General features: G+C 39.0%; 1 protein-coding gene across 19 annotated transcripts in view; it reads left to right on the plus strand.

Annotated features, from left to right (window-relative positions):
* MIA2 (MIA SH3 domain ER export factor 2) overlaps positions 1–27,863 on the plus strand; it is a 131,305-nt gene that overhangs the window by 26,994 nt on the left and 76,448 nt on the right. For 8 of the 19 annotated variants that reach the window (XM_078150336.1, XM_078150334.1, XM_078150335.1 and 5 more), the window contains exon 7: positions 20,366–20,485. The exons of 2 other annotated variants lie outside the window; for them this stretch is intronic. In XM_078150336.1, the coding sequence (XP_078006462.1) occupies positions 20,366–20,485 (120 nt within the window). Of the gene's footprint in view, positions 1–16,456; positions 16,616–20,365; positions 20,486–20,525; positions 20,602–20,986; positions 21,076–21,120; positions 21,391–27,863 lie in introns of those variants that run through there. 9 more of the 19 variants (XM_078150340.1, XM_078150339.1, XM_078150338.1 and 6 more) reach the window with 8 other exon arrangements.

Genomic DNA, 27,863 nt, shown 5'->3' on the forward strand with positions numbered 1-27,863 from the left:
GTATTCTGCCCTCAAAGATTGTGTAGTGTAATGATCAGATACAAAAGCAAGATCTATCTAAATTCTAACCAAGCTGATGTTAAACTTCAATCATTTAGTATTTCTTTTGTTTATCTGGCCTCCCCTGTTGTCAAAGCGATAATCAAAAGAGTATATGAATTAGTAAGCCACTTTTTAGCCACTTTAAGCTATTTTACATATAAGTTTAAAATAAATTATTTTAAATTCATTTTTGTCAAAACATTTTAGAAAAAGAATGAAATCCCATGTCCTTAATCTATAATTTGTGGGTTTCAAAATCAGTCATTTAAAACTTTGGAAAAATAAAAATTACTTATTAAAACACTTTCAGATTAACATAACACAAAACATCATTATCAATGTATTTTCCTAGCATTTTCAGGGAATGAGGTATACAAAGAAATGAAATATTTGTCTCTTTAAGCTTTTAAAGCTTTCAAAATTTAACCATTTTATAGAAAAATATATCTGGCATATATATATATACATATATGTATATATATATATATTTATTTATTTATTTAAAATATATGATATATCCTCCACTTTCAAGAAGGATGTGCTGCAAATTTTTCTTTTTTAATGACCCAATTATTCTATTGTGCCGTGATACTCTCAAAAGAGGCAGCGTAACATAGAGAGCCAGAGTCAAAACCAAGAAGACCTTATGCAAATCATTTAACCTCCCAATATTTTGGGCAACTCTCTATTTATAAATTGCAGAGGTGTTGACCTGCATTGGAATAGGGTGTTTCCTCATTTGGGAGTTACCTCCATAGGTCTAATAACTAACCCTACAATAGCATCTTAAGGGCCTGTTGAAGCTAATTTGCTCTTATACTAACCACAAAATCTATGTCCTGAGTTCTTGTTTCTTCTTTTTATGGCTTTTTTTTTCTGCCTTATTTAAAGATGTTTAAATTTACTTGAACTTTTAAATTAAAAAAAAATTAAATTTAGCAATACATTTTCTTTGGGCAATACAACAGACTTCTCCCAAAATTCACCATTCGCCATATGAAGTACGTTCCCCTAATCCAATATGTAGTTTTTAACTTAAATTTTCTTTTTAAATTATGAGTTTAGATATCAACAGACTTGAACATTTCATACAAGGAAGAACAGAGAAAGAGGATTGTATATGAAACTTTAATCTTCTATTTTCTCATGTAGCACAAATTCTGGGCTCACTCTACCAATTTCCACTTGTGTTGTCAAGCTGGATACTATTTCTCCTTTCAGGGCTCTAGGAGTAACCTTGAAGGGCTGGGGTTGACTTTTTGGTACTATTACTCATAAGTCTGTATCTAATGTGTTCCCCAATGTCATTTAAACAATTGATATCTCCTCAATATGAATGACCATCAATTAGCTTTAACAAAGGAATACTTACTAAAAAGGAGTGGCAGAGACCAAAGTACACCACCATTTCCCCCCCAAACGTGGGACATACTGTCCCACAATTGCATACAGAGTCCATGGGAAAATGAATTCAGATTTAGAGAGCATATATAGCAAAAGTGTAATTCATGGTTACTTGTCAGATCCTTTGTCCTGTAGTCCTCATGTTCCCCTGAGGTATGTGTAGCTACCTACAGGACTCTGAGAGTTAGTAACCTTGTCCTGTCCTAAGGCTGCCTGTCCTTGGTATGTCCTTGGTTCCAGTTCAGACACTGTGAGACATTCTTACCTTCGATTATGGAAAGACCAAATTTTCTGACTTTTCAAAGTTTTCAAAGTCTTCTGGTGAGTGGGAGGGGAGTAAGGAAGAAGACAGACTTTGTCTTCTTACAATTCCCTCTCAATGGCTTATCTGCAACTGCTCTACCATTTAGGCTGGCCAGTTAGTTGTTTTTCTTCATATGAAACCAATATACTTGTACTACTTTGTCTCATTTCATCTGGTGGGTCTAAGTATTTTACTCCTCCAAATTAAGGATTTTTTCCCAGTCCTAGTTTATGCCTTTGATTGATTGATCCAATAGAGGTGTCCAGGAATTGTTCACACCTATTTTATACCTTCAATTGACTAATCCTGCAACATAAAGAGATGTTGTCACTTGATAAAGATGTCAAGGCATATAGCATTTGTTAATTTCATTAACTATAGTGGGGATGATTGGCTGATTTAGTAGAAAATTCCATAATCTGTGTTGGATTGAAGTGGGGTTGACTCCTACCTTTAAGTATTTTTTCCCTGAAGTGTAGCCATATAATCTATGGGTCTGTATGTTAAATTTAACATGACAGTAACAAAATCGCCCTGCTTTTTTATGTCTTCCTCTAATGTTCCTTCTTCTTTCTTTTGTATATTTTAAAATACTTTATTGCTCTTATTATCCTAATGTTTTCTTTTTGTGGTCATCACTATCATTACCTATCAATATTTCCCCTTGCAAATACTTTGCCTCTTAAGTAAAAATGTCTCTTATAACAAATTAATATTGCAAAGCAAAGCCAAACCAAACATAGGCTATTTCTGAAAATGTGTGTCTCATTCTGCACCTGAAATGAAACAAAATGAAATATTTCATTACACTTACATTGCCTAATTTGTTTAACCATTCCCTAATTGATGGGCATTCACTTTGTTACAATAGAAAGTATTACCACAAACAGTTTTGTACATATGGATCATTTCCCTCTTTCTTTGCCCTGTTTTGGGGGCATGAGTCTAGTGGTGGTATTGCTGGTTGAAAGTCATAGTTTAGTGACTTTTTTTGAGCTCCAAATTGCTTTCTGGAATGGTTGGTCTCATTGACATCTCCCTCAACAGTGCATTAATGTGACTCCTGTCCCTTAGCCCCTCCAAAAATTATGATCTTTTTGATGGTCTTTTATTATTGCTGATTCGGAGTATTTTTTTTCATATATTATTGATAGCCTGTGTTTCTTCATCTGAAAATTGCTCATTAAGATCCTTTTACCATTTATCTAATGGGAAATTACATTTGCTCTTTGCTGTATTTGAACCAATTCCCTCTATATTTTGCATATAATTTCTTTATCAGAGAAATTTGTTGCAAGGGTTCCTCCCCACCCCCACCCCCAGGTAACTTTCCCTTTGAATTCTAACTACACTGATTTGGTTTGTGCAAAAACTTTTCAGTTTTATCTTTGATGTTCATCTCTCACTTGTTTGGTCAAGAACTTTTTTCCTGTTTAGAACTGAAAAAGGTATGTCCTGAGCATCTTCTTTCATTTGTTTATGAGATGACCTTTTCTATCTAGGTTAGGTATCCATTTGGAGCTTATTGTGGTTTATATTTTTGGGAACATATAGAAGATTGTTATGTATGTGTTATAAATTTGGTTGTTTATAAGCTATATATATATATACACATATAGTTATGAATAAGAATGATTACTTTTGACTATATAATTATAGATATATAGAGAGATTGTCATGAATGACAATGCTTATTTTAAACTATATAATTGTGTACATATATATATAGTTTTGAATGAGAAAAGTTATTTTGTATTGAAATATATTATGTAAAATATTTAAAATATTAATGTATATGCTGTTTGCACAACCTCTGCTATCTGGATTTCTAATTTTCAGGGACTGTAAATGTTTACTATAAGGAAGATGTCAAATTGTTGTTCTGTCATTCAGTTGTGTCTGATTCTTTGTGACCACATGGACCATACCGTCCATGGAGTTTTCTTGGCAAAGATACTGGAGTGGTTTGCCATTTCCTTTTCTGCTGAGATGTCAGGTACTTCCTCTTTATTGTGTGGATGTATTATTTGCTGAAAGGGTATAGTATCTGTGTGAAACAAAGATACAATTAGCTTGAGAAGAAACACAGAGTATGTTGAGAAAACTTGAGAGAAAAGCTGCCCCTCAAATAAAATTTCTGAAAGGACTTGAAAGAAAGCAGTTCCTCTGAGGGAAAGGTAGAGATGTTTACCATGAATTATTTGCAAAAAATTCATTTGAATGTGAACATTTTAAAGAACTTAAGGTTATTGCTAGGAAATCCTGAATCAAAGAATTGTTTTGATAATGTGACTATTGTATATGTACTACATATGTCCTGTTTGCCAGAAGTATGGATTTGGGATTTCTCAATCTAAGTTTGAGATGGGTCACTATTCATGAGAGAGCCCTGATTCCGAGGTTCAGGAGCCAGAGGTCAGAAGACCAGAAGTCAGAAACTGAAGAATCTGGATATAGGAGAGAGATCAGAGAAGCTGATTAAGAGAAGCTGCTTATAGAAGCTGAGACATCAAAAGGCAGAACAAAGAAACCTACAGAAGTGAGATAAAGCTGAGAGGATGAAGGAAGCTAAGGCCAGATGACTCTAGGTTTTGCTTTTGATTTAATGAACTGATAGGATTGGCAGAAAGCTCTTCTGTTTGAAAGAGACTATTGGAGAAAAGGAGATCCTCTGCTATAGGTGAAGAGCTGGCTGGGAGAAAGGCTGCTTTGTTTCTAGTGCCTTCTACAAAGTGAGTGAGGGGTGATGTCTCAAAGCCTTATTTCCTTTCTATGTCTTGAGAAGGGAAACCTCCTCAAAGCCCATAGAGAGCAAGACCTAATTAGCTTTGCAGATCCCAGAATTAAAGGAAGTTGCTTTTTACTGAAAGTGTCATGCTGTCTCAGTGCCTAGATAAGGGAGCATACCCAGGCAGCTCTGTGAAAAGCAAGCTTAGAGCTTAATAATGCATCCATCAGTGGCTCAAGACAAAGCTTCATCTAGCAGTGAGCATAGAGTCTCAGAAGAAGAATCGATGACACATAGTGCAGACTTCCCTAGAGAGTCCGTTGATGATATCCAGACCTGCAGTCCAGAGTTGTAATTTGTTTCAGGCATATGGGTTTCCCTACTCCTTTCATTCACTGCTAGGTTTTATATATGTACATTCATTGGTAGAAGAGTATGACTGATCTATCAGAAGACTATTATATTTTGATTATTCCTACTTTTATTTTCTATTTGCCACCTAATAATGTATCCTAAGATTGGTTTTGCTTTTGACTTCTAGTTTAGTAAATGTTTCATGTTTAAGAGTTACTGATCTTATTGTGGCTGATTTGTTTAAATGAGAAGCACATGGGTGGGGGCTCAGAACTTAAGAGTCATGAAGGTCGATGTATATTTACTCCACACTGGTGTTATCCATAGGATCCTTTGAGTAAGTTGCAGCCATGGGGCTGCAACTGACCCAACTCACACCAGCCAGCATGAATACAGTTTGGGGTGAGTGAGCCAAGTCAGAGAAAGAAAAAGGGAATGTGGGTACCATAAGAGTTCTACATTCTTTATTTTATGCTCCGATCTTCTTACCCAGGGCAAGGCCAGTTACATTGTTGCCTCAGTGTTTCCTGAGGGATTTGTAGGTCTCTACTGCCGTTAGCTCAAGTCCCCTTCTATTGTGTTCTATCCATGGTTAGGGGCCAACAAGCAGTACTCCAGTTAAATCTAACCATTTAACACCAATTAACTTTTACAAAGGGATATTTGCTTCAAAGATATGCTAAGAACTAATATACAAACATTTCCCCAACACTTTCAGAGCATACTCTCTCTTACAATCTCCTTAGCATCTTTTATGTGGAAAGGTAGCATCAACCAAGCAAGCTGATGGAGTCTGTGTATGTGCCAGCTTACACGTTATATTTATAAGACGTATAGTCCTGAGGCTCCCTACACACACCTTGGGAATTCATTTGTGGCTTGTTCAATCTCTTTTTTATGAGATTGGGTACTCCAAATTCACTATTTCTTATTCTGATAATCATGACAGTTTATATTTTTTAAAAAATTCATACATTTCATTTGTCGTTTTTGCTGCTGTATAATTGGGTAAATTTTTTTTTCTAATAACTTCCTTTATATTTTCTTCATGTATTGTGAATTCTCCTTTTTCATTTTTGATATTTTTAATTTGGTTTCCCTCTCTCTCATCTTGGATCAGAGTAGCTGATAGTTTGTTTATAGCTTCTTTTTAACCATTTCTAAGTTTTATTTATCATTAAAATGGAGGCTTTCAAGGTTTTTCGTTCTGCCCTGTATAAAGGGAGGCATTGGGAGGAGTTTGGTATTCCAACCTCTACTCCTCTAAACAGAGGGGAGAGGAGGTTGAGGGAAATGGAGTCAATCAAGGCTTCAGTTAGCACCATGGGAGTGGGGGTGTGTGTGTGTGTGACTAATTATCTTAGAAGGGGCATCTTGTTCCCTGGAGCTGAAACTAGGCAGGGCAGCAATGCAAAGTGAAGTGCCCTGACAGTCCAGTTTCTGCCCTCTATAGAGGAAGGCACTAGGAGGAGAATTTGTTACATATTGTACATTTCCACATATACTTACAGTCCATCTGACCATTTTATTGTCCCTCTACATTGTCTATAGTTATCCTTTCCACATCACAACTTTCCCCATCACAGTTTTGGTATATCACAGGTTAGCATAAGAAATTAAATGGGGGGTGGGAGTAGCTAGGTGGTGCAGTGGATAGAGCACTGGCTCTGGAGTTAGGAGAACCTGAGTTAAAAATCTGACCTAAGACACTTGATTACTTGATACTTACTAGCTGTGTGACTCTGGGCAAGTCACTTAACCCCAATTGCCTCACAAAAAAAAAAGTTAAATGGTAATTTTTTTTTGAGTTTTGCAAAAGCCATCAACAACACCCAAAGGCCAGCAGACAACACAGAAAAAGTTTAGAAACTCAGAAATGCATAAAAAAAGTGTAGTATTGAATATCAACATATTTTGTCTTTTAATACTATAAATAGACACAGTTTCTTTCTTGAAGTTAAAATATGACCAAATACTTAACCCAAATTTTACAATAAGGTATTATAAACACCCCATAAAAGAGAAAGAAAAAATTTAGACTTCTTCTGTGGTAAGAAGGGAGGACCAAAAAATTTTAGGTGGATTTTCCAGATCCTGAAAGTACCACACCCTTAACCCCTGAGATGTGGTAGGGATAACTATATTCTTTAGCTCTGGCCTTTTGTACTAGCTATCTCCTATGCATGGAAGGCATCTCCTATTCACTTATGTCTCTCATAACCCTAAATTTTCTTCAAGGCTCAGTTAAGTTTCTTCTTCTTCTTCTCCTTCTCCTCCTCTTCCTCTTCCTTCTCCTCTTCTTCTTCTTCTTCTTCTTCTTCTTCTTCTTCTTCTTCTTCTTCTTCTTCTTCTTCTTCTTCTTCTTCTTCTCTCTCTCTCACACACACACACACACACACACACACAACCAGGGATAAGTGATTTGCCCAGAGTCACAGAGCTAGTGTCTGAGGTCATATTTGAACTCAGGTTCTCCTGACTCCAGAGCCAGTTCTCTATCCACTGTGCCACCTACCTGCCCACTAAGTACCATTTTCTACACCAAGTCTTCACAACCTGCGGCCTGCCAAAGGATTTCCTCTACATACAAAGGATGTTTTCCTCTACATTTTTCCCTGGCCCATCAGAAATCCTTTGGCGTGCTACAAGTAGCCTAAGGACGTAAGCAGCCCGTGGGCCATAGGTTGTGTGGGCCTGACCTACAGGAAGCCTCTCCTGATCTCCTGAACACTGGCGCCTTCATTTGGCCACTTTGTATCAATTTTTATAAATTTTGTATATTCCTATATATGTACATGTTGTCTACCTCAAATAGACTGTAAGCTCCCCAATGAAAGGGGGAGCTTGTCTTTGTATCCCCAGCACCTAGCACAGTGCCTGGCACAGAGTAGGAGCTTAATGAACGTTTGTTGATATACTACCACATTAGTAGTTTCCTATTTGTTAACATACAATCATTTTTTTCTTTTTTTTGTGATGTTTCTGGTCGTAAGTTTATTATTTTTTTAAGAAAAAATTTTATAGATCTTCTATTTTACAAAATCTAGTCATTTCCCATTAATACCCACCCATTACAACACTTTCTTATAACAAGGAATGAATGAAAAAAAACATATATTAAGTGTTTATTTTGTGCCAAGTACTATGGTAAGAGCTAAGATAGAAACTAAAAAGCAAGTCCCTTGCCTCAAGGAGCTTACATTCTAACAGTGTGGCAATACATACTGAAAGGGACAGGTACAGAGTATGGAAATACTGGGGTAGGGGGTGAGATGTCCTTAGTATATAGCATCAGCTTGGATAGAAAGACCTAGAGGTCAAACAGGCAGAGAGAGCAGGGCAGGTGGTAAGTCTGGGTGGTCTAAACGGTTATCATCATGAACAAGTCATTGTAGTTGGTGCTGCCCTGCTCATCTAAGAGTGGAGAACCTGTGGCCTCAAGGCCATGTGTAGCCTTCTAGGTCCTTGGGTGCTGCCTTCTGATTGAATCCAAACTTCACAGAACAAGAAGGCTACATATGGCCTCGGGGTGGCAGGTTCCCCACCCCTGAATGTGGCAGTTCACCATGGCCTGGACTCATTCCTTTGGTAGCCAGGAACTTGAAGCAACTGCTGGATTTATATCTGTTAAGAAGTACTAAAATTTGGGTGACCTGCTTTTTTGTTTCCTGTGCCTATAATTTATTGATTGTCTGTACCTCTGAGTACTGCTTGTTTCTGCTGCTGCTGCCTACATGTATATATTGGTCTTTTCTGGTGGTTGTGAGGTGTAGTTTGTACAGTTAAGAAAAATAAAATTACACATTGACCATACTAAAAGAACATAACACATTCTGCACCTGTAGACTGTCCCTTTCTTCTGGGGACAATCAGTCCTCTAAAGTCAAGATTTCATATTGACCTAAAATTTCTGATATTTGAAGTATGGCTTTTCTTTAAATTATTGTGTATATGCACACACATATATATGTCCATATGTTGTGTATATAGTCAATTCTCAATTTTCACAGTGGTACGTTCCTAGAAAATGGCACGAAAGTCAGAAATGTGAATGTTGATACCTTACGGGAAATAGGGAATTAGCAACCACCAAAAACTGTAATTTTTTGCTAGAGATCACATATTTGAGAGGTTACTTTAGCAATTTCTGGGGCAGATTCACAAACACTTATATCAATACGCTCCTTCTTTTTGCAGATACAGATATACCTCAGAACTATTGTAAGTTCGGTTCCAGACTACTGCAATAAAACAAATATCACAATAAAGTGAATCACACAAATTTTTGGTTTCCTAGTAAATATAAAAGTTGTATTTACACTATATTGTATTAAGTGTGCAATAGTATTATGTCTAAAAGGGATATAGATGTAGGGACAGCTAGGTGGCCTAGTGGATAGAGCACTGGCCCTGGATTCAGGAGGACCTGAGTGCAAATCCAACCTAACATTTACTAGCTGTGAGACTCTGGGCAAGTCACTTAACCCCCACTGCCTCACCAAAACAAAAAAATAAACAAAAAAAGATATAGATGTATATTATGTCTAAAAAAAGACATAAAATATATACCTTAACTTAAAATATTGATTGCTAAAAAATGCTAACCATCATCTGAACCTTCAGTCATAATCTTTTTGCTGGTAGAGGGTCTTGCCTCAGTGTTGATGGCTGCTGATTGATCAGGGTGATGTTGTTTGCTGAAGGCTGGGGTAGCTGAGGCAATTTCTTAAAATAAGACAACAAAGATGTCTGCAGCGGAGTCTGCTGAGGAGCCAAGTCTGCCACTGAGTGACCTGCTAAGTACAGTCTAGTAGAGTGACTCATGCTATTATCTGGGATTGCTGGGTCAAGGTCTATGGACAGCTTAGTTGATACCTGAATAATTACAAATTGAAATCCAAAATGGATCACTTCACAGTTCTACCAAGAGTGCCTGTCTTCACATAGCTCCTCCATTATTAACTATGCCCATCTTTTTTTTTTTAACCAGTGTTCATGACGTGAGATGAAACTTCATCGTTTTAATTTCATAATCACAGTATCACAGAATGTTAGAGTTGGAAAGGACTTCAATCCAACCCATACCCGAAAGGAACCCCCACAATAGTATACATGACAAATCGTCATTCAGCCTGTTCTTGAACATCTCCAATGAAGGCAAACCCATCACCTCCCAAAAGCAGATCATTCTGCACTTGGGCAGCTCTAATTATTAGGTGGTACAGTGGATAGAGTGCTGGGCTTGAAGTCAGGAAGACTCATTTTCTTGAGTTTAAATCTTGCCTCAGATACTAGCTGTGTGACCTTGAGCAAGTCACTTAATCCTGTTTGTCTTAGTTCCTCATCCGTAAAATGATCTGGAGAAGGAAACGACAAATTACTCCAGGATTTTTGCCAAGAAAACACAAAGAGTTAGACACGACTGAACCACAACAATTATTAGGGATTTTTTTCCTGACATCAAACCCAGATTTGCCTCTTTGAAACTTCCATCCACTGTTCCTGGTTCTGCCATCTGGGGCCAAACACAATGATCTCTCTTCCATATGACAGTCCTCCAAATGGTAAAGGACAGTTGTCATGTCCTTTCTGAATCTTCTTTTCTCCAGACTAAACATATCTAGTTTTTTCAACTTGCCTCATACGCTCTCAAGTCAAGGACCTTCACCAACATGGTTGTCCTTTTCTGGTCACTCTCTGTAATATCTTTCGACACCTATCATACCTAGAATTGAATACAGTTATCTATATGTAGTCTGATTAAGGAAAAATACAAAGGAACTATCACCTTCTTATTTCTGGAAATAATGTGGCTTAAGATTGCATTAGCTTTTTTGTCTGCCACATCTTATTACTCTTCCATATTGAATTTGTAGTCTACTAACATCCCCAGATCTTTTTTTAGACAAATTGCTGTCTAACCACACCTCCTCAATTAAATACTTGTGAAATTGAACTCTAATGTAAAACTTTACATTTTCCCCTACTGAATTTCATCTTATTAGATTAAATCCAATGCCAAAGCCTGTCAGGATATTTTTTTTTTTAGGCAATTGGGGTTAAGTGACTTGTCCAGGGTCACACAGCTAGTAAGTGTCGAGTGTTTGGTCTGAGGCCAGATTTGAACTCAGGTCCTCCTGACTTCAGGGCTGGTGCTCTATCCACTGCGCCACCTCGCTGCCCCTGTCAGGATATTTTTGGATCCTATTTCTATCATTGTAGTAATTCATTATTCCTCTCAGCTTAGTGCCATTTGCACAAGCATGCCATCTATGCTTTTATCCAAATCACTGATAAAAATATTTACACAGCATAGGACCCAGCACAGATCCCTGGGTCTTCCACTCAAGACTTCCTGTCATATTGACCTTGAACCATTAACGACTATTCTTTGAACCAGTTCCGGATCCGTGTCATTGCATTATGGTCTCAACTATATCTCACTGTTTTCCACAAGGAAAACATTAGACATTTTAATAAATACTTTGCTAAAATCTGGACAGATAAAGCATTTGGTAATTTACCAGTTTAATAACCTTGTCCAAGAAGGAAATAAGGTTAATTTGTCATGGCCTGTTTTTGATAAAGCCATGTTGACTCTTTGCAATCAGCACTTCCTTTTCTATCTGTTCACAAACTGTCTTATAAAAGGTCCATTCCTAGCAATTGCCTACAAATTTCTCAATATTTTATCTTACTGGAAAGTTATGGATGTTTCTCCTTGATAGCTTTTGGCTTTAGATCAGTACATTTTATCATAGTAAGGAAATGTTATTTTATCTCTGTGCTTTTCAGTATTTTTAATGAACTTAAACAAGTTACTTATATATCAAAGGCTTTTTGAGCAGTCATACATTTCTGTGATGACATCCTTTCCTCCACTTCTGTGCATTTCCTCATTTGTAATGTGTTGCAGTTTACTCATTCCTTTCATGCCCATTTCCATTGCCCTTTGATAATTCTTCAAAGGATGTAGTCTTGCATCTTTGCAAAACCTTCTCTGTGACAGTGGCAAATGACTTTAATGAGCAAAATCCCTCTGTTTTATGCTTAGCTTGATATTAATAACCAGGACATCATTTTAAAAAGTTATGTTATACCTGGCATCATGATACAGCACAAAATATTTACATGGATCTGCTAAATTGTATGCCAGTGTACAAGTGAGGCAAGTGACCTTCCTTACACCATTACCATTTTTACAGGTTTGCTCACATTTCTCTTTTCAATCATCTCCAAATGATGCCAAGGATTGAAGCCAAATTGCTAGACAGCAGCCATCAAACATACCATGGGATACTGAATGTAGTTTGAAGATTTTTGAGAAATGATGTCATAGTGGTTTTGTAAAAGAATTTCAGTGTTTATTGATATCTTTTGTTTCTGGTTCACCCTCATTTCTGAATATATCTCTCCACTTCTGCCTAGTGAACCATCTCTTATAACAAAGAAAAAAAAGCAATTCAGCAAAACTAAGCAACTCATTGACTGAATCTGACAGTATAGGTAATTTTCTTCACACATAACATCACCTCTGCAAAGAAGGGGAAATACATTTCCCTTTCTTTGGGACCAGGCTTAGTTATTCTAATTAAAGTGTCCAGTTTCTTATCCTTCCTTCTTCCCTTCCTCTTTCCCTTCTCTTTCTTTCTGCCTTTATTTTCTTCCTTCCTTCCTTCCTTCCTTCCTTCCTTCCTTCCTTCCTTCCTTCCTTCCTTCCTTCCTTCCTTTCTTCCTTTTTTTTTTTTGGTGGGGGGAGAAGTTATTTCCATTTATATTATGGTGTATTATGGTCATTGTGTATATTAGTTCTGTTTACTTCATTCTGCATTAGTCCATATAAGTCTTCTTATGCTTCTCTGAAACAAATTTCTTTAGTGTCAACCTCTAGAGTTAGAGCTAAGAAAGACAAACAGAGTTAGGTCATATCCATGTCTATTTCTCTCAAGCTGGCCAGGCATGCTTGTGGAGCTGCAGTTGGAACTGAGCTCACTGTGGGGTTAGGCTGCACAGATTATAAAGCCATGAGACAAAGAAGTGCCCCTGTTTAGGATGTCTGGGCTTTTGTCAGCCAAGATTACAGTTTTCATAAAGCAAGGAAGTACCTCTGACTCAGCATGTTTGTGCAAGTTTAATTTGGTCTTGTGGGTTGTTGATACAGCAGGGAAGATTTTGGGTTCAATGCAATGGGTGAAGAAGTTCACAAGATATTTTCTTGGTCTCTTCATTCTCGTTTTGGACATAATTTTAACAAGCTTAATGATTTGTTTCCCTAGCCTACAGTAGATTAGAAGCAAATAGTTGGAAAGGGAAGGGTGGGTTGCTATTGAAAGGCATCCACATAGCAAAAGAAATAACCAGCGATATCTTGACAACAAAAGAGAAGACAGATCAACTACAAACAAACAAAGTGGACATACTGAAATATCTCAAGGGGTCCTCAGTTTTGATGATGGGGGCATTCCCTCAAGCAATGCAGATTGAAACCCGTTTGCATTATTAGGTAGTTTCATAAGCTGTGCTGGCCAAAAAATTACCAGCCTGTCTGATGATGTGCAACCATTAAAACTCTAATAAAAGTATAGCTTCCTAGGGCCCTTTAGTGGAAGAACAAACTAGCTGATTGAGTTACATTTATCATCAGTAGGGGACAGTTACTTAGGGATTTCTCAAGTTGTTGTAGGCATTATAATTTATTAATGGCGAGTAATGTTAGGTACAGTGATGTTACATATTGAATGTGCAATATTATTTTTAATATGTCCAAGTTAATGCAGGATGACCAAATTAGTGCAGTCCTTTGATGATAAAAAAGCTATCACCGTTTTTCTTTTTTTATTTAATAGTATTTTATTTTTTTCCAATTTCATGTAAAAACAATTTTCAACATTCATTTTTTGATTTTGAGTTCTAAATTTTTCTTTCTCCCTCCCTCCGTCTCCCTCCTCCTCTCCAAGACAGCAAGCAATCAGATATAGGTTATACATGTGCAATCATATAAAACATATTTCCACATTAATCGTCTTATATCACCATTTCTTAACCTAAAAAAGAAAATAAAATGTAGATCCTAGATTTGAAACATTTTGTTTGGACATTAAGTACCGTATGTAAAGTTTTGTGTTCCTTAATGAATGGATAGATGAATGAATAAAGCATTTATTAAGTTCTTACTATATGCAAAGCACTGGGGACACAAATAGGAAAGTAAGATAGTCCCTGCTCTAATAACTAATATATTTTTGTCATTATAGAGCTTCCAGTCAAGGTTGCCTATGCAAAGCATAAGCTCTGCATATTCATGCTTTGCATATGCAAATTTTCCATGTAAATGATGTGTGAAATTTTTTGCCCAAATATTCCAGGTAATAATTGCTTCAATTCTCTGGTAATTCTATTAGGCCTGGTACAGAATATATTTTAGTTTTATTGTGTAAAAGATTTGGGCATTTGGGATTACTGTTGTAGAATAAAAACTACTTTCTTTGTTTATTAGTCAAGATTGTTGTAAGCTTTTATTTTTAAAAAATAAATAACAGAGACAAACGCTTGGCCAGTTGGTGGAAAAGACTCCTTAAAGGGCTAAAGTTTCATGTATATACACATATATATATGTATATACATATGCATACATACCAATATATATGTATAAATATATTCATGAACAGAAAAATATACATGCTTGTGGACATATTTGTTAAGTTCAGATATATCCAGAATGTCTAAATTTGGACGTTTTGGAAAGATAAGCACAGGCAGTTAATATGAATTTAAGGATAACCTGAAGATCACTTAGATTAGGATGGCTTCGATATCTTCACGCATCCTCCTGGATTTAGGAAGGTGTAGCTAGGAGTTATAGAAGGAAAGAATGGGGTAAGGAGGGAATATGTGCATCCTTGATTCAAACCTCCTGAAAAAAGATCATTTTCAAGAGATAAGTAATTAAAATAAGCAGGCTTCTATTTTACTTTTTAGCCACTTTATAGTTCAAAGAATTTCTATGAATTTCAAAACATTCTTCTTTGCATTTTAACTTGAATGCTGCATTTATGTATTCAGCAGAGTGGAAATTGCCCAGATCTTGTTCAACCAGTAACTCTAGATTAAATAAATTCTGAGAACAGCTCTTACATCATCAGAATTCTGAGAAAGAACAGGTAGCTCAGCAATTGTTTGGTTTTCTTCCAAGGATAGTTCTTGCAACCATTCCGTAGCTCAATTAGTTCAATATGACTTGTGTTTAAGAGATTTGAGGTGGGGCCCCACTTGAGGCAGGTCAGAGTGTCCATTAATTACTAACTAAGCTTTCAGTACGATACTAGGAGCAGGTTAGTCTAGTGTAGTTGTTCTCAAGCTTTTTGGTCACAAGATCCCTTTACACTTTTAAAAATTAAGATCTCAAAGAGCTTTTGTTTATGAGGGTTATTTATATCTATTGACATTTCTTATGTTAGAAATTAAAGCTAATAAAATTTAAAATATTTATTAGTTTTAAAATAATAATAAAACCATTGCATGTTAACATTTTTTAAGAAAAATAACTATATTTTCCAAAACAAAGAAATGTGAGAACAGCGTTGTTTTACATATTTTTGCAAATCTCTTTAATGTCTGGCTAAATAGAAGACAAGTTAGATTCTCATATCTTCTGCATTCAATCTGTTGTGAAAAGTTGTTTTGGCTGAAGAATATGGAGAAAATCTGGTCTCACCAGATACGTGGTTGGAAAAGATTAAAATATTTTAATAGGCAAATAAGCCTTTGTCATTATTATGAAAATAGTTTTGACCTCATGGACCCCTTGAAAGGGTCTTGGGCACCCCCAGGGAGTCCCAGACCACACTTTGAAAACTGCTGGTCTAGTGGGAAGCATGTTGGAACCACAATCAAGAGACTAGAACTTAGCATAGTGTCTAGCACATAGTAAGCACTTAATAAATGCTTGTTAACTCATTGACTTGACTGAGGCTCAGATCCTAGTTTCAGTGTTTACTGTCTGTGACCATGGACAGATCTCTTAATTTTCTCTGTGACTCAGTCTCCTCATTTATAAAAAGATGCAATTGGAACTCTATTACTTTTTGAAATTCTTGACCCTGAAGTGACAAACCTATTGAGTGCATTCAATTTGGCAAAAATTAATTAAATGTCTTCTGTGTTCCATTTTCTTCTAACCCTAAGACTTTGTCAAAAGAAATGCTATTGCAAATATTTTATAAACTGCCTAAGGAGTTTGATGCTAAATTTAAATAGCAAAAAATAATGCTTTCTAATTTGGAATGAAGGAAAAAAATGAAATGCCACTTAGTAAGAGAAAAAAATAGACTTCATTGGATTAAGAAGTAGAGGTAGAGGAAGTGAAAGAAAAAAATCATCTTGTAGTAAGAATTAAAAAAGAATTAACATAACCTTAAGCATTCACAAATTAATGGCCACAATATGAGAAAACTTAACATTTTCTGTTCTTTACTTTAAAAATAGAAAGAAGATTAAGTTTTTAAATACACATGTGTTTTAAAAAAATTTCAGCTTAAGGAGAAAAGCTGACCATGAAATCAGATGTTGGGTTGGTAGTCGTGACTCTACCTGTGGCACCCCTTTACCGCACAAGTGTCAAAACAGGATCTCTCTCCTTTTTAGATACAAGTGTACAGGATTTCTCTGACTCAGGGAACTTCTGAAAGAAATATTAGGCTTATTAGCGCTCACTAGAACTACAGCAGACTACTGGGATATGCTAGGATCTTTGCAAAATGCAAAAGGAGGATTTAGCAGAAGAGGTAAGTAAACTGAAAAGAGAGGCTTGGTTTGGTATCCGGCCACTCAGCTCTTGTTATGTGGCAATAACATGTCAGTTTTGCCATGCTCGTTTCCTGGGGAAGACTTTAGACATTTTTTTTCTTTTCTGATCTATATTACAACCGTTCATGTTGAAAAGTAGTTAGGTTTCAAGTTATTGAGATAAATGAGCTGTCTTAGGGTAACAGAATCTGTTTGTGTTGGGTTTAAACAAGACCTGAAGAGATTCAAATGACTGAGGAGGCCCCTGAAAATAGCCCATCTTGGCAGAGTTACCCTGCAACTGAAAGCACCAGCATATGTGCAAAGTGTTCTGGAATCTTCTCAAGTTATAGACATGCTGAAGTTTTAATGTTATGAAGAAAGTATAGATTAGAATTAGCCAGTTTGCTTTATATATTGCTTTTTTCTCCTGTGACTTTTTTATAAGCTGATTTCACAACTTAAATTTTAATGCACTGTGTTTTATACAATTATCTATTATGAAAAGAGAATTGTTAACTCAATTGTTACTGTATTTGAAACAAGTAGGTCTCACTTTTATTAAACTAAGGAGACAATTTTAATATTCTTTTGGCAAAACAAACCAACCCCCCCAAAAAACAAACAAAAAACAACCCATTGCTTTGTGGAGAGTGTTGGAATTAAAGTGAAGGTATCTGGTTTCAAAGCCTAGCTTTGCCACTCATTTCCTACCTTTGTGACCTTGGGCAAGTAACTTGATTTCTCTGGCTTGTTTCTTCATCTGTAAAATGAGGAGATTGGACAGGAGCTCCTCCCAGGTCATCGACTTTGTGTTCTTAAACTAGACTGGGTTTATTTTGAGAAACATTTTGTGGGATCTGAGATTCTATAAATCTCTTGGGTTAGTCTAGGGCATTTGGGAAATATATGTTAGCTGTCAGGGGAGAAGACATTTGCAGAGATGACATTAATGATACAGGAGGAGTCTGAAAGTAGGTTGGTAAGGTAACCATTTTTTAAGTGATGGAAAGGAGTTGTTTAAGAGCAACAAGCATTAAGTGTTTGTTATGTGTCTGGCACTATGCTAAGTACCAGGGATACAAAGAGAGGGAAAAAGTTTCTGCCTTTAAAAAGCTCACTGTCTAATACGGGAGAGAAAACCTACAAAAAATTATTTACAAAGAAGATATTGACAGGACAAATGTAGGTAATCCCTGAGGGAAGGCAGGGGGAGAACCAGGAAAAGCTTCTTGCAGAAGCCTTTTTAATTGGGACTTGAAGGAAGCCAGGAAATCCAGGATATAGGGGTAAAAAGAGAGAGAATTCCAGGGATGGGGGGCAGCTAGAGAAAATGCACACTCAGGAGTGGGAGTGTCTTGTGTGTTTCACTGATCACTGAATAAGTGCATGAACATAAGGTAAAAGAAAATTGGAAAGATCTTGCAGGTTGTGAAGGGCTTTAAAAACTAAACTAAGGCTACTAATTGAATAGGGAGCCACTGTTATTGACAAGGTCAGATCTCTGCTTATAGAAAGATAACTTTGATAGCTGAGTGGAGGTTGGACTTGTTTGTCCTTCATTCTCAGAGGACCGATGACATCAGGATGGTGATGTCCTGACTTGCAAGTGAATTGGATTTAAGTGAGGGAGGGCTGTGCAAAGTCACCAGCCTCATTCTCTCCTCCAGAGCCATCTGGGTCAAGTGGCAAGATATAGATCAGGACGACTGGAGATGGCCCTGGAAGCAGTAGGAGACCTTGGTCAAGGTCTTTCCCAGGTCTCAGTTTGATGTAGGCAATGCCCATTCAGTGATTAAGGCTAGGTAAGAAATGAGGCCAAGAGTGGCGTCTTTTAACTAGTAAAAAACAAAACAAAACAAAACAATCTGGGAGGGGAACACCCTCAGGGTTTCTGGCTAAAACAGAAACAATTGCTATTTATATTCACTCTGAGCCATCAGAACCCAAACAATGACCAAGCGAGGCTAGGGCCCTATTGCTGGCCAATCAGTAAGACCCAGAGTGATTTGGGTTTAAGGCATGGTCCTTAAGAAAAAAATCTAGCCCATAAATCCCAAGATATTTTTCGAGTTTTAGCTATCAAAATTTATATTCTTTTGGGCAGAGCACCCACAGGTAAGGGTATGATCCCCTTTGTGGACAGAGGGAGAGGAAAGAGAGAAGGGAGAGGAGAGAGGGAAAGAAGGAAGGAAGGGAAGGAGGGAAGAAAGGAGGGGAGGGAGGATTGACTAGAGGAGGGAGAGACCAGAAGGCTATTGCTATAGTCCAGGTGTGAGGTGTTGAGCATCACCAAGATGATGGTGACGCTGTTAGAGGAAAGGGATGTGTGTGTGTGTGTGTGTGTGTGTGTGTGTGTGATATTGCAAAGGTAGAATCAACAAGACTTGGCAACAGATTGGATATGGGGGTGGGGTAGGAGAGAATGAGGAATGGAGAATGACACCCAGGTTTTGACTGGATAAATATCAGGAAAGTGCTACCCTCAACAGTAATAGAGAATTTTGGAAGGGGAGAAGACATAGAGGGGAAAGATAATTCGTTTAGTTTGGGATATGTTGAGTTTAAAATGACATTCCTTTTGAAATGTCCAGTAGGCAGTTGGAGATGAAGGATCAGAAGAGAGGTTAGGGCTGAATAAATAAATCTGAGAATCAATTATGATAGACACGATAATTGAATCTGTGAGACCATGAGATCATCAAAAAATAGTATCAAGGCAAAAGAGAAGAGAACCCAGGACAGAGCCTTGGGGGACTTCAGGGTCAGCCTGGATGAAGAATTAGCAAAGAAAGAAACCAGGATGAATATTGGATACTATTAACAAGACCACTCTACCTAAACCTGATAGATATATCTCCAATTGTGGACTCTTAGAAACAATGCATTTTTTTTCAGCATAGGTAGGCTGCCTCTTACCCAAAACTTAGGGTCTTGAACTTAATAAATTCTGGCTAAAACTTAGTAGATGCTTATTGAATGAAACAGCCCTTTCAAGTTGTAGGGCCCTTAAGGGAGAGCCTCTCATTTCAGTAACAATGAGGACAGTAAATGATTAAGTACCAATATGAATATTCTTTTTTTTTGGGGGGGGGCTAGGCAATGGGGTTTAAGTGACTTGCCCAGGGTCACACAGCTAGTAAGTGTTACGTGTCTGAGGCCAGATTTGAACTCAGGTCCTCCTGAATCCAGGGCTGGTGCTCTATCCACTGTGCCACTTAGCTGCCCCCAATATGAATATTCTTAAAAGAATACAGCTATAAATCTTAATTATCAAATTCAGCCTAATTTATTCAAGAAACTTAAATGTAGATACAAAAATTGAGTTTAAAAACCATTTATCTTTGGGCTCATTCTTTCTTTTATTTTTTCCTTCTCAAAGAGTACATCTTGTACTCAACTTTTAACGTTGGCCAAGCACTTTGGTGATTCCTAGATAATTCAGCTTCCCACAACAAAAATTTTTAAATTAGCCAGGTAACTTGGGCTCTTGCAAGTCCTGTGTATTGTTTGCGGCGACCTCTCAGCCTTTGCTTTCTTTTATGTCGGGAGGTTAAACTTTGTCCTGGCCAAAGTTACCTTAACTTCTTGCCAAGAGTCCAAAGGCCTGACACGCTTGGCATTCTAACCAATGAATTTCTGCATTCTAACCAATGAAACCATGTTTCACTTTTTTCTCCCTACTAATTCCCAGTGCTTGGCACATAACTGACTCTTATAAATGCCTGTTGGTTGATTGTTTTACGTAGGAGTCTCAGGCACTGGATTGGCCCTCTAAGTCGCCAGAGAGAAGAGGGGAGAGGGACGGTGCGGTCGTGGTACGGATCAAGAGCGGATACACAGCAGGTGGCGGTGGGAGGGCTATCCAGGTGCGTTGGGGGAAGTTGCTACTCTGCATAATACAACCTGCCCACCCTGAGACTGACGGCTGTAAGCGGAAGAAGCAGCTCACATCTACGCCTGAGCCACCAGAGCCTTTCCCGAGGTCGGATGAATTGTGGGAGTTGTAGTCCCTACGCTACTGCGGGCGGGGTAACACCCGGCTGCGCCAGCCTCCAGGCGCTTTCACCTTAAAGCGGGATCAACCAAATTCTGCTCCGCCCCCTCCACCCCCACTCCTATTTTATTCTCCCATCTTCAAAGAGCTAAGTGGCCAACTGAAAGCGTCGGAGGGCTTGGGCAAAATCTAAGATCCCTTCGTCTTTTACTCCTCACCCGTAGAGTTAAGGGTGCTTTTCTCATTGCAATCCTCCGGCTCCTTTTAGGTAGAAAGCCGGAGACTAACCTTCAGCTCTTGGCCCCTCCCCATGTTCGGCGCAGTGTCGCTAGCTATTTGGTCGAAACCAAAAACGGGGGTGGGGGTGGGGCGGAGCGTGAATGAATTAAGTGTGGATTGCGGAAATGGCTCAGGACTCTGACGTCGAAGGGTCGTTAATTTAGACTTGGAATGACGAGTAAGGTAAATTGGGCGCAGTAATGGGAAGGGTTCGAGTTTCTGACCGCAGGGAGCCGATGTGGGCTCCCCCCGTTGCCGGCTCCGCCAGTGGTACTCCTCAGTTGCCTAGGTGCCAGCCCTCGGCGCGGGGTCGGCAGCCGGTAGTGGAGGTTGCTGCGGTTGCTGTCGTTGCTGTCGTTGCTGTCGTAGCTGTCGTAGCTGTCGTAGCTGGGGACTATGGCTACCGGAGGGAGCTCCGGGTTGGCCTTCGGCGCCGCGGAAGGAGCCAGCGCCGCCGCTCAGCTTTACTGCGGGATAGTTCTGGAGGAGCTGCGCAACGTGAGCTCGAGCTGAGGCCAGGGCCGGGGCCGGAGGCGGGGCGGTGTGAAGGCCAGGGGTCGCGGGAAGCTGGGGCCGGGGGCGCCCTGGGTCCCGCGGGGGTGGAGTGGAGAGTCCTTCCAATCACCATTTATGCCGTCGTCCTGTGGAAGTGTAATCTTGTGCCCGGGTAAATGAATGGCTGTGGCTCCGCTAGGATCGTACATCCAGCGCACAGGCCATCTGGCCCATTTCGAAGACCCGAAACAGGTTAAGTCACTTGCCCAGGGTCATTCTGCTACTAAGTTTCAGAGGCCAGATGGGCTCTGCTTTTACAGTATTTGTATTCAAATTCATCTCTCTTACGCTACCTGTGTAACCTTGGGAATGTCACTTAACTTTCTGGACCCCAGTTTCCTCATCTGTAAAATTCTGGTTCAGTAGACATTGCCTAAGCAGACGCTCTGCTAGGTGCTGGAGTGAAGGGGGTTGGACTGGATGTGGCCTCTGAAGTCCCTTCTAGCGCTAGATCTGTGGTCTATGATCCAAGTCTGGCTCTGTACCCACTATGTATTACAAAGTGACAGTTGTTGCATAGTTCCATTTTTACTTTAAAAGGGAAAGTGTTTGTACCAGTACAGTCCTGTACATAATGTACCCATTTCCCTACTATTCTTCTGTTGTAGGCCAGGATTGGTGCTTCAGGTTCAGAATTGAAATGAAATGAGACACTTGTAGGTCATCTGACAGTTAATAAAAGGAAGTGTAGCTATGACAGGAAAAGGATATTTTGCAAGGATGCTGCTCTGATCAATTGGGCATTGCATCCCTTCTGGTGTTGGCCATGTTGGTATTCAGTTCGAAAGCCTGGCAGTTTTGTACTTACATAATCAGAAAATGACATCAGCTGTTTGAGCTTAGTCTCTTGGACCAATTAAGTACCTAGGACAGTTTTAATATCTTCCAAGGGAAAACTAGCTCAGGTCATAGGGAGGGAAAGGAATAATGGCTTTAGGGTATTGCACCTATTATATCCCACCCTTTGGTGGCAAGGGCCTAAAGGTCTTCTGGTAGGTTTTCCACCACTTAAATGCCCTTAGGATCATCACTAGACAACCCTCCTCTGGGGGGGATGCAAGAAGCCTGGCATAGGTTTGGGAGGAAGAAGAGAAAAACTAAAACAAAAATAGTGCAGTCCTCCATGTCCTGCTCCCCACCTTCCTCCCAAAACAAGCAATAGAATATGAAGGAGAGCAAAACCAGAATTCTCAGGCCTCATCTCTCTCATTTGTAAGAACTGCATCTCAAATTTGAACAGTCTGGTCCGTGTGGTGTGAGATGCGTCTTTGAAATGTAAAGTGTCAGGTGGTGATGAGCAACAGAAGCAGCAGGACCGCAGCACAGATATGATATTTCTGCTGAGATTATTCATTCTCATCATGGGTCAGGATGATCTGTGGTAAAGTAGCCAAGAAGTCATTACCTTCTTAGGTGAATCCTGTCCTGGTACTAGTCAATACAGAGAATTGCCCACTGTGACTGTGCCCTCAGTGTTCCCTGGCCCACCAGCCAGGATCTGCCTCTCCCTGGGAGACCCATTATATGGGGAGAAGAGGAGGAATGCCAACTCTTTGATCCTTTAGGCTTCTGCTGAGGGACTGGTCATCTTTTTCCATAGAGGTTAAATAGATAGTTTCGTGTCCTCTGGTTGCTAGAAAGCAAGCTACTTCCCAGCAGCACCACCTGTGGTCCTCCACTTTCTCCCTAGAAAGTGTTTATCAAATGACCACTGAATACCAAACTGACAGCATTATGAAAGGACCTCCTTATCTGCAAATTACAATAAGCAAACGCTTGTTCTGGGTCTGCCTTTGCTACTGCTTATGCTGGTGTCCGTTCTGCTGCCACTGAGATCTCTCACTGCTGAGTCCGCTTCCACTGGGGCCAGCATTGTTGTTTACTCTGCTACCTCTTTGCGCTGGGCCTATGTACCACTACCTATTGCTGCTGTCTTTTCCCATCATTCTGCTGGAGCCACGTATTGCCCATTCTGCCAGGGCCAGACACAGCTGCCCTGTGCGATGGTCTACCGATCCCTCCTTCTCTCCTCACGGTGGTGTCTGAGCACTATCACTGTGCTGGGGCTGCCCCCTGTGCTGGCTGAGCTCTGCTACTCCTTGACTCTAATAATGTTCCTTTGTGCCATAGAGAGGGTGTTGCTGTGGGAGTTTCTTTGCCTGATGCTGCCTCTTCTGGATCCTGACAGTTGCCCTTTTGTGCTTCTGTGCCAGAGAGAAGACTGCCAGGGTCACTCCTGCTACTCCTTTCCATTCTTTGGGGCAAACCCTCTTACCCTTCACTGGAAGTTTCAGAGAGAAAGAGAGTTATAGTTAGAAGGAGTGAGAGCGGAAGCTTTTTCTAGTAGTAAACCGATACAATACCTCTGCTTATCAGCTGGGATGCATTTGGCGCATTTGTCCACATCCTCAATTCTAGAAAAGTCTCTACTCTGGGGATCATCCAATATTGTCATTTCAGGACATCCTTCCCCCACCCCCCTACTGTTGCCTTGTACTAAAGAGTCCAAAACACACGGTTCTTTATGGTGTAATAATATTAATAATGGCTAGCTTCTATTTAGCCCTTTCAAGTTTGCAAACATCTTTACATATGTTAACTCAGTTGATTCTCACAACAGTTCTGTAAGGTAGGTGCTATAATAATATCCCTATTTTACAGATGGAGAATATGAGGCTGAGAGAGGTTTGAGTGACTTGCCTAGTGTTGCACATCTAATAAATATATAAGGCTGGATTTGAATTTGTATCTTACTGACTCCAAGTCTAACACTAGTCCACCTAGCTGCCAACTAAATGCCATATGGAAAATTCCCAATCAGTCTGAAAGCACAGTTTTTAAATAATCCTAACGTTTCAGTATTTCGGGACGGCTCAGGCCTACCATAGCCAATAGGTCTGTACATCAGAACTGACCTTGAGATTTAATTGACCCAGTGTTTTATGGCTTGGTCTGTTGGCTTGGCTTTTTGGTTGCCCATGTACAAAAATGCCACATGTAGTTCCATTTGCTCCCTGACGTTGGACCGCCATGGCCAACACATAAGTATGGGAGACAGGCTTAGCTGAATCAGCTCGTCTATTGGGAAAACAACCCATACACAGAGAAATAAATACAAAATATATGTAGTTTAATGCTTGAGGAATAGGGATGGCTAACAATGGGAATCAAGAAGGACTTCTGTAGAAGGAGACGCTTCAGCTAAACCTTGAAGGGAGCTGGGGATACCAAGTGGTGGAGGTGACGAAGAGCATTCCAGGTAGGAGGGACGGTGCAAAATCACTGAGGTAAGAAATGGAACATCTTGTGTTGGAGATGATAAGTCTACTAGTCTGACTGGAATGTAGGTAGCGTGCACAAGGAATTTAATATGAAATCAGTACAAAAGATAGGCTGGAGTCAGACTGAGGGCCTTTATGTGCCAGACAAGTTTGTATTTTATAGTAGAGGCAGGAAGCTACTGAAAGTTTTTTAAGTGGGAAAGGGACATGGTCTGACTTGTGCTTTAGGAGCATCAGTTCGGCAGCTGTGGGGATGATGGTTTGGAATAAGGTGTGAAACTAGAGACAGGGAGATCAGTTAGGCGGTTACTGAGATTGTGGAGGTGAGCCATGACAGGAGCTTAAGGAGTCTTGTGAGTGGGGAGGACAGGGATATGAAAGACTTGAAGGTAGAATTAACAGGACAGGGCATTTGATTGACTTATGGGAAGTGAGGGATGGTTAAGAGTAGAGAATGATTTTGAAGTTGCAAATCATTTTGGCTGAATCACAGTGTGGAAGTATAATTAATGCCCATTGACTCTGGAAAAATAGGTTGGGGCCAGGTTGTAAAAGGCTTTAAAAGCTACATAGAAAAGTTTATGTTTGACTCTAAAAATAATCGAAGCCACTGGAATTGGTTGAGTAAAGGAGTCATGTGATCTGGTCTACACTTAAAGAAAATTACTTTGGCATCAGTGTTTAGAATGTACTGCAATAGTGAGAGATTTAAAGTGGGGGGGGCCGATCAGGAAGCTGTTTCAATAATCTAGGCAAGAGTTGGTGAGGAGGGGCAGCTAGGTGGCGCAGTGGATAGAGCTCCAGTGTTGGAGTTAGGAAGACCTGAGTTCAAATGTGGCCTCAGACACTTGACACTTACTTGCTGTGTGACCCTGGGCAAGTCACTTAACCCTGATTGCCTCACCAAAAAAAGCTAAAAAAACCCCCCAAAAACAAACAAACAAAAAGCAATACCAAAAATTAAAGAATTAAGAGTTGATGAGGATCTGAACAAAGGTGAAGCGGTGGATGTGAGAGATGTTGGCAGTATTTTCAACTGTTTGAATATATGGTGTAAGGGAAAGGGAAAAATCAAGGATAACATCCACATTTATGAACCCAAGATACTGGAAGGATTGTCTTTGACAGAACTAGGAAGGTTTGGAAGTGGGGCATAGTTTAGAGGGAAAGATAATTGAGTTCAGTTTTAGACATGTTGAGCTTGAGATATTTCTGGGAACACTGGACTAGAGGGCAGGTTTAACCAGATAGCTGGTTAAAAAGATGGTGTCTGAAAACAGAAATTGGATTTCTGGACTACAACTTAAAATAGAAAAATGATGGCTTCTTCGTCAATGATGGAATAGACCTGGCAAGGGTTGATAAAAATATGTTTTCCCAGAGTCTTAAAAATCTAGGAGAATATTTTTTTTAAATGAAAAGAAAGAGGTAGAGGGGAAAATTGCCCAAATATATCCACTATTGTAGAGACCACGGAAGATAAAATGGAAGAGTAGAGATGGTGAGAAATCTGCAGTATACAAAAATCCAAGAAAAGAACTGTTAAGTAAAACCCATTGCCTCAGGTGAGGTAGTGTCCTATAGTGGGAGAGTGCTGATTTTGCAGCCAGAGCACCTCAGGTCAGATTCTGGCTCTGACACTTTCTACTTGTATGACTTTGGGCAAATCGCTAAACATTTCTTGCCTAACTTTCCTTATCTGTAAAATGGTGTTGGAATGGACCTCTGAGATTTCTGGCCTCCAATTTATCAAATTGAGAATCATACCACAATTGTATCTAATATGACCTCTGCAATTAACTAACTGACTTAATGCTATAGAGACTTAATTCCTTACCCACAGAGGTAACATAATTTGGTAAATACACAGAAGCTCATCACCACTAGGCTAGCCATTTGGTGAATTCGTTTGTCATGGCAACACTGGAAATAGAGAAAAGTGCAAAATGGTCATGTTTGGTCCTTTTCACTTCTTCAGTCACAGTGGCAGAAAATGGGGCAGAGATAAGTATTGAAGGATAACATTTTTTTTTTAGTTTTTCTAAACATTAAATTGTTTTTCTAATTGTGAATCTTTGGCCAATTGGTGAGTGGATAGTTTTGCATTTAAAACTATGAAGCTGTTAGATTGCTTTAAAAAAAATTCAACATGTTGCTTCATTTTTTTTTTTATTAAAAAAATTTTTTTTAAGTAACTGCTACATGTCTGGCTCTGTGTTAGGTGCTGGAGAAAAAAAGACCAAAAAATGAAGCAATCCCTCCTCTGTAGGGTTGAGCTAAGTGACCTTTGAGGCCCTTTCCAGTTCTATGATCGTGTAGTTCCTGACAAAATACCACAGAGCTAAAAAACAAACAAAAAAACCCCTGACTTATCATGGTACTGTGCTCATAGATAGTTGGTGTGAGACTTTTAGAAATTGTACCCTGAATTTTTAGTTGTATTGCTTTCTAAAGAGATAACATTTGATTATTAGGGGTTTTTCTTTTTGCCAGACTTACCATTTAAAACATTTTTTTATTAATTTATTTTGATTTATTAACAATCACTTCCATAAGCTTTTAAATTTTAAATTTATCTCCCTCTCCATCCCCACCTCCCTTCCCAAGACAGCATGCAATCTGATACAGGCTATACTTATATATTCCTATTAAACATATTTTCACATTAGTCATGTTGTAAGGAAGAATTAGAACCAGTAGGAGGAACTATGAGAAAGAGGAAACAAAAGAAAACAGAAGAAAAAAATGGCAAATAGTATACTTCGATCTGCATTCAAACTCTATAGTTCTTTCTTTGGATGTGGATAGCATTTTCCATCATGAAACTTTTGGAGATGTTTTAGATCCTTGCATTGCTGAGAAGGGCTGAGTCTATCAAAGTTAGTCATTGAAAAATGTGGCTGTTACTGTGTACAACATTCTCCTGGTTCAGCTCACTTCAGTCGGCATCAGTCCATACAAGTGTTTCCAGGTTTTTCTGAAGTCTGCTTGCTTTTCATTTCTTATAGCACACTAGTATTCCATTACATTCATATATTACAACTTGCTCAGCCATTCCCCAGTTGATGGGCATCCCCTTAATTTACAATTCTTTGCCACCACAGAAAGAGCTGCTATAAATATTTTTGTACCTGT

Source organism: Phascolarctos cinereus, unplaced genomic scaffold (genome assembly GCF_003287225.1).
Source record: "Phascolarctos cinereus isolate Bilbo 61053 unplaced genomic scaffold, phaCin_HiC Scaffold_2;HRSCAF=192, whole genome shotgun sequence".
NCBI classification, from domain to species: Eukaryota; Metazoa; Chordata; class Mammalia; order Diprotodontia; family Phascolarctidae; genus Phascolarctos; species Phascolarctos cinereus.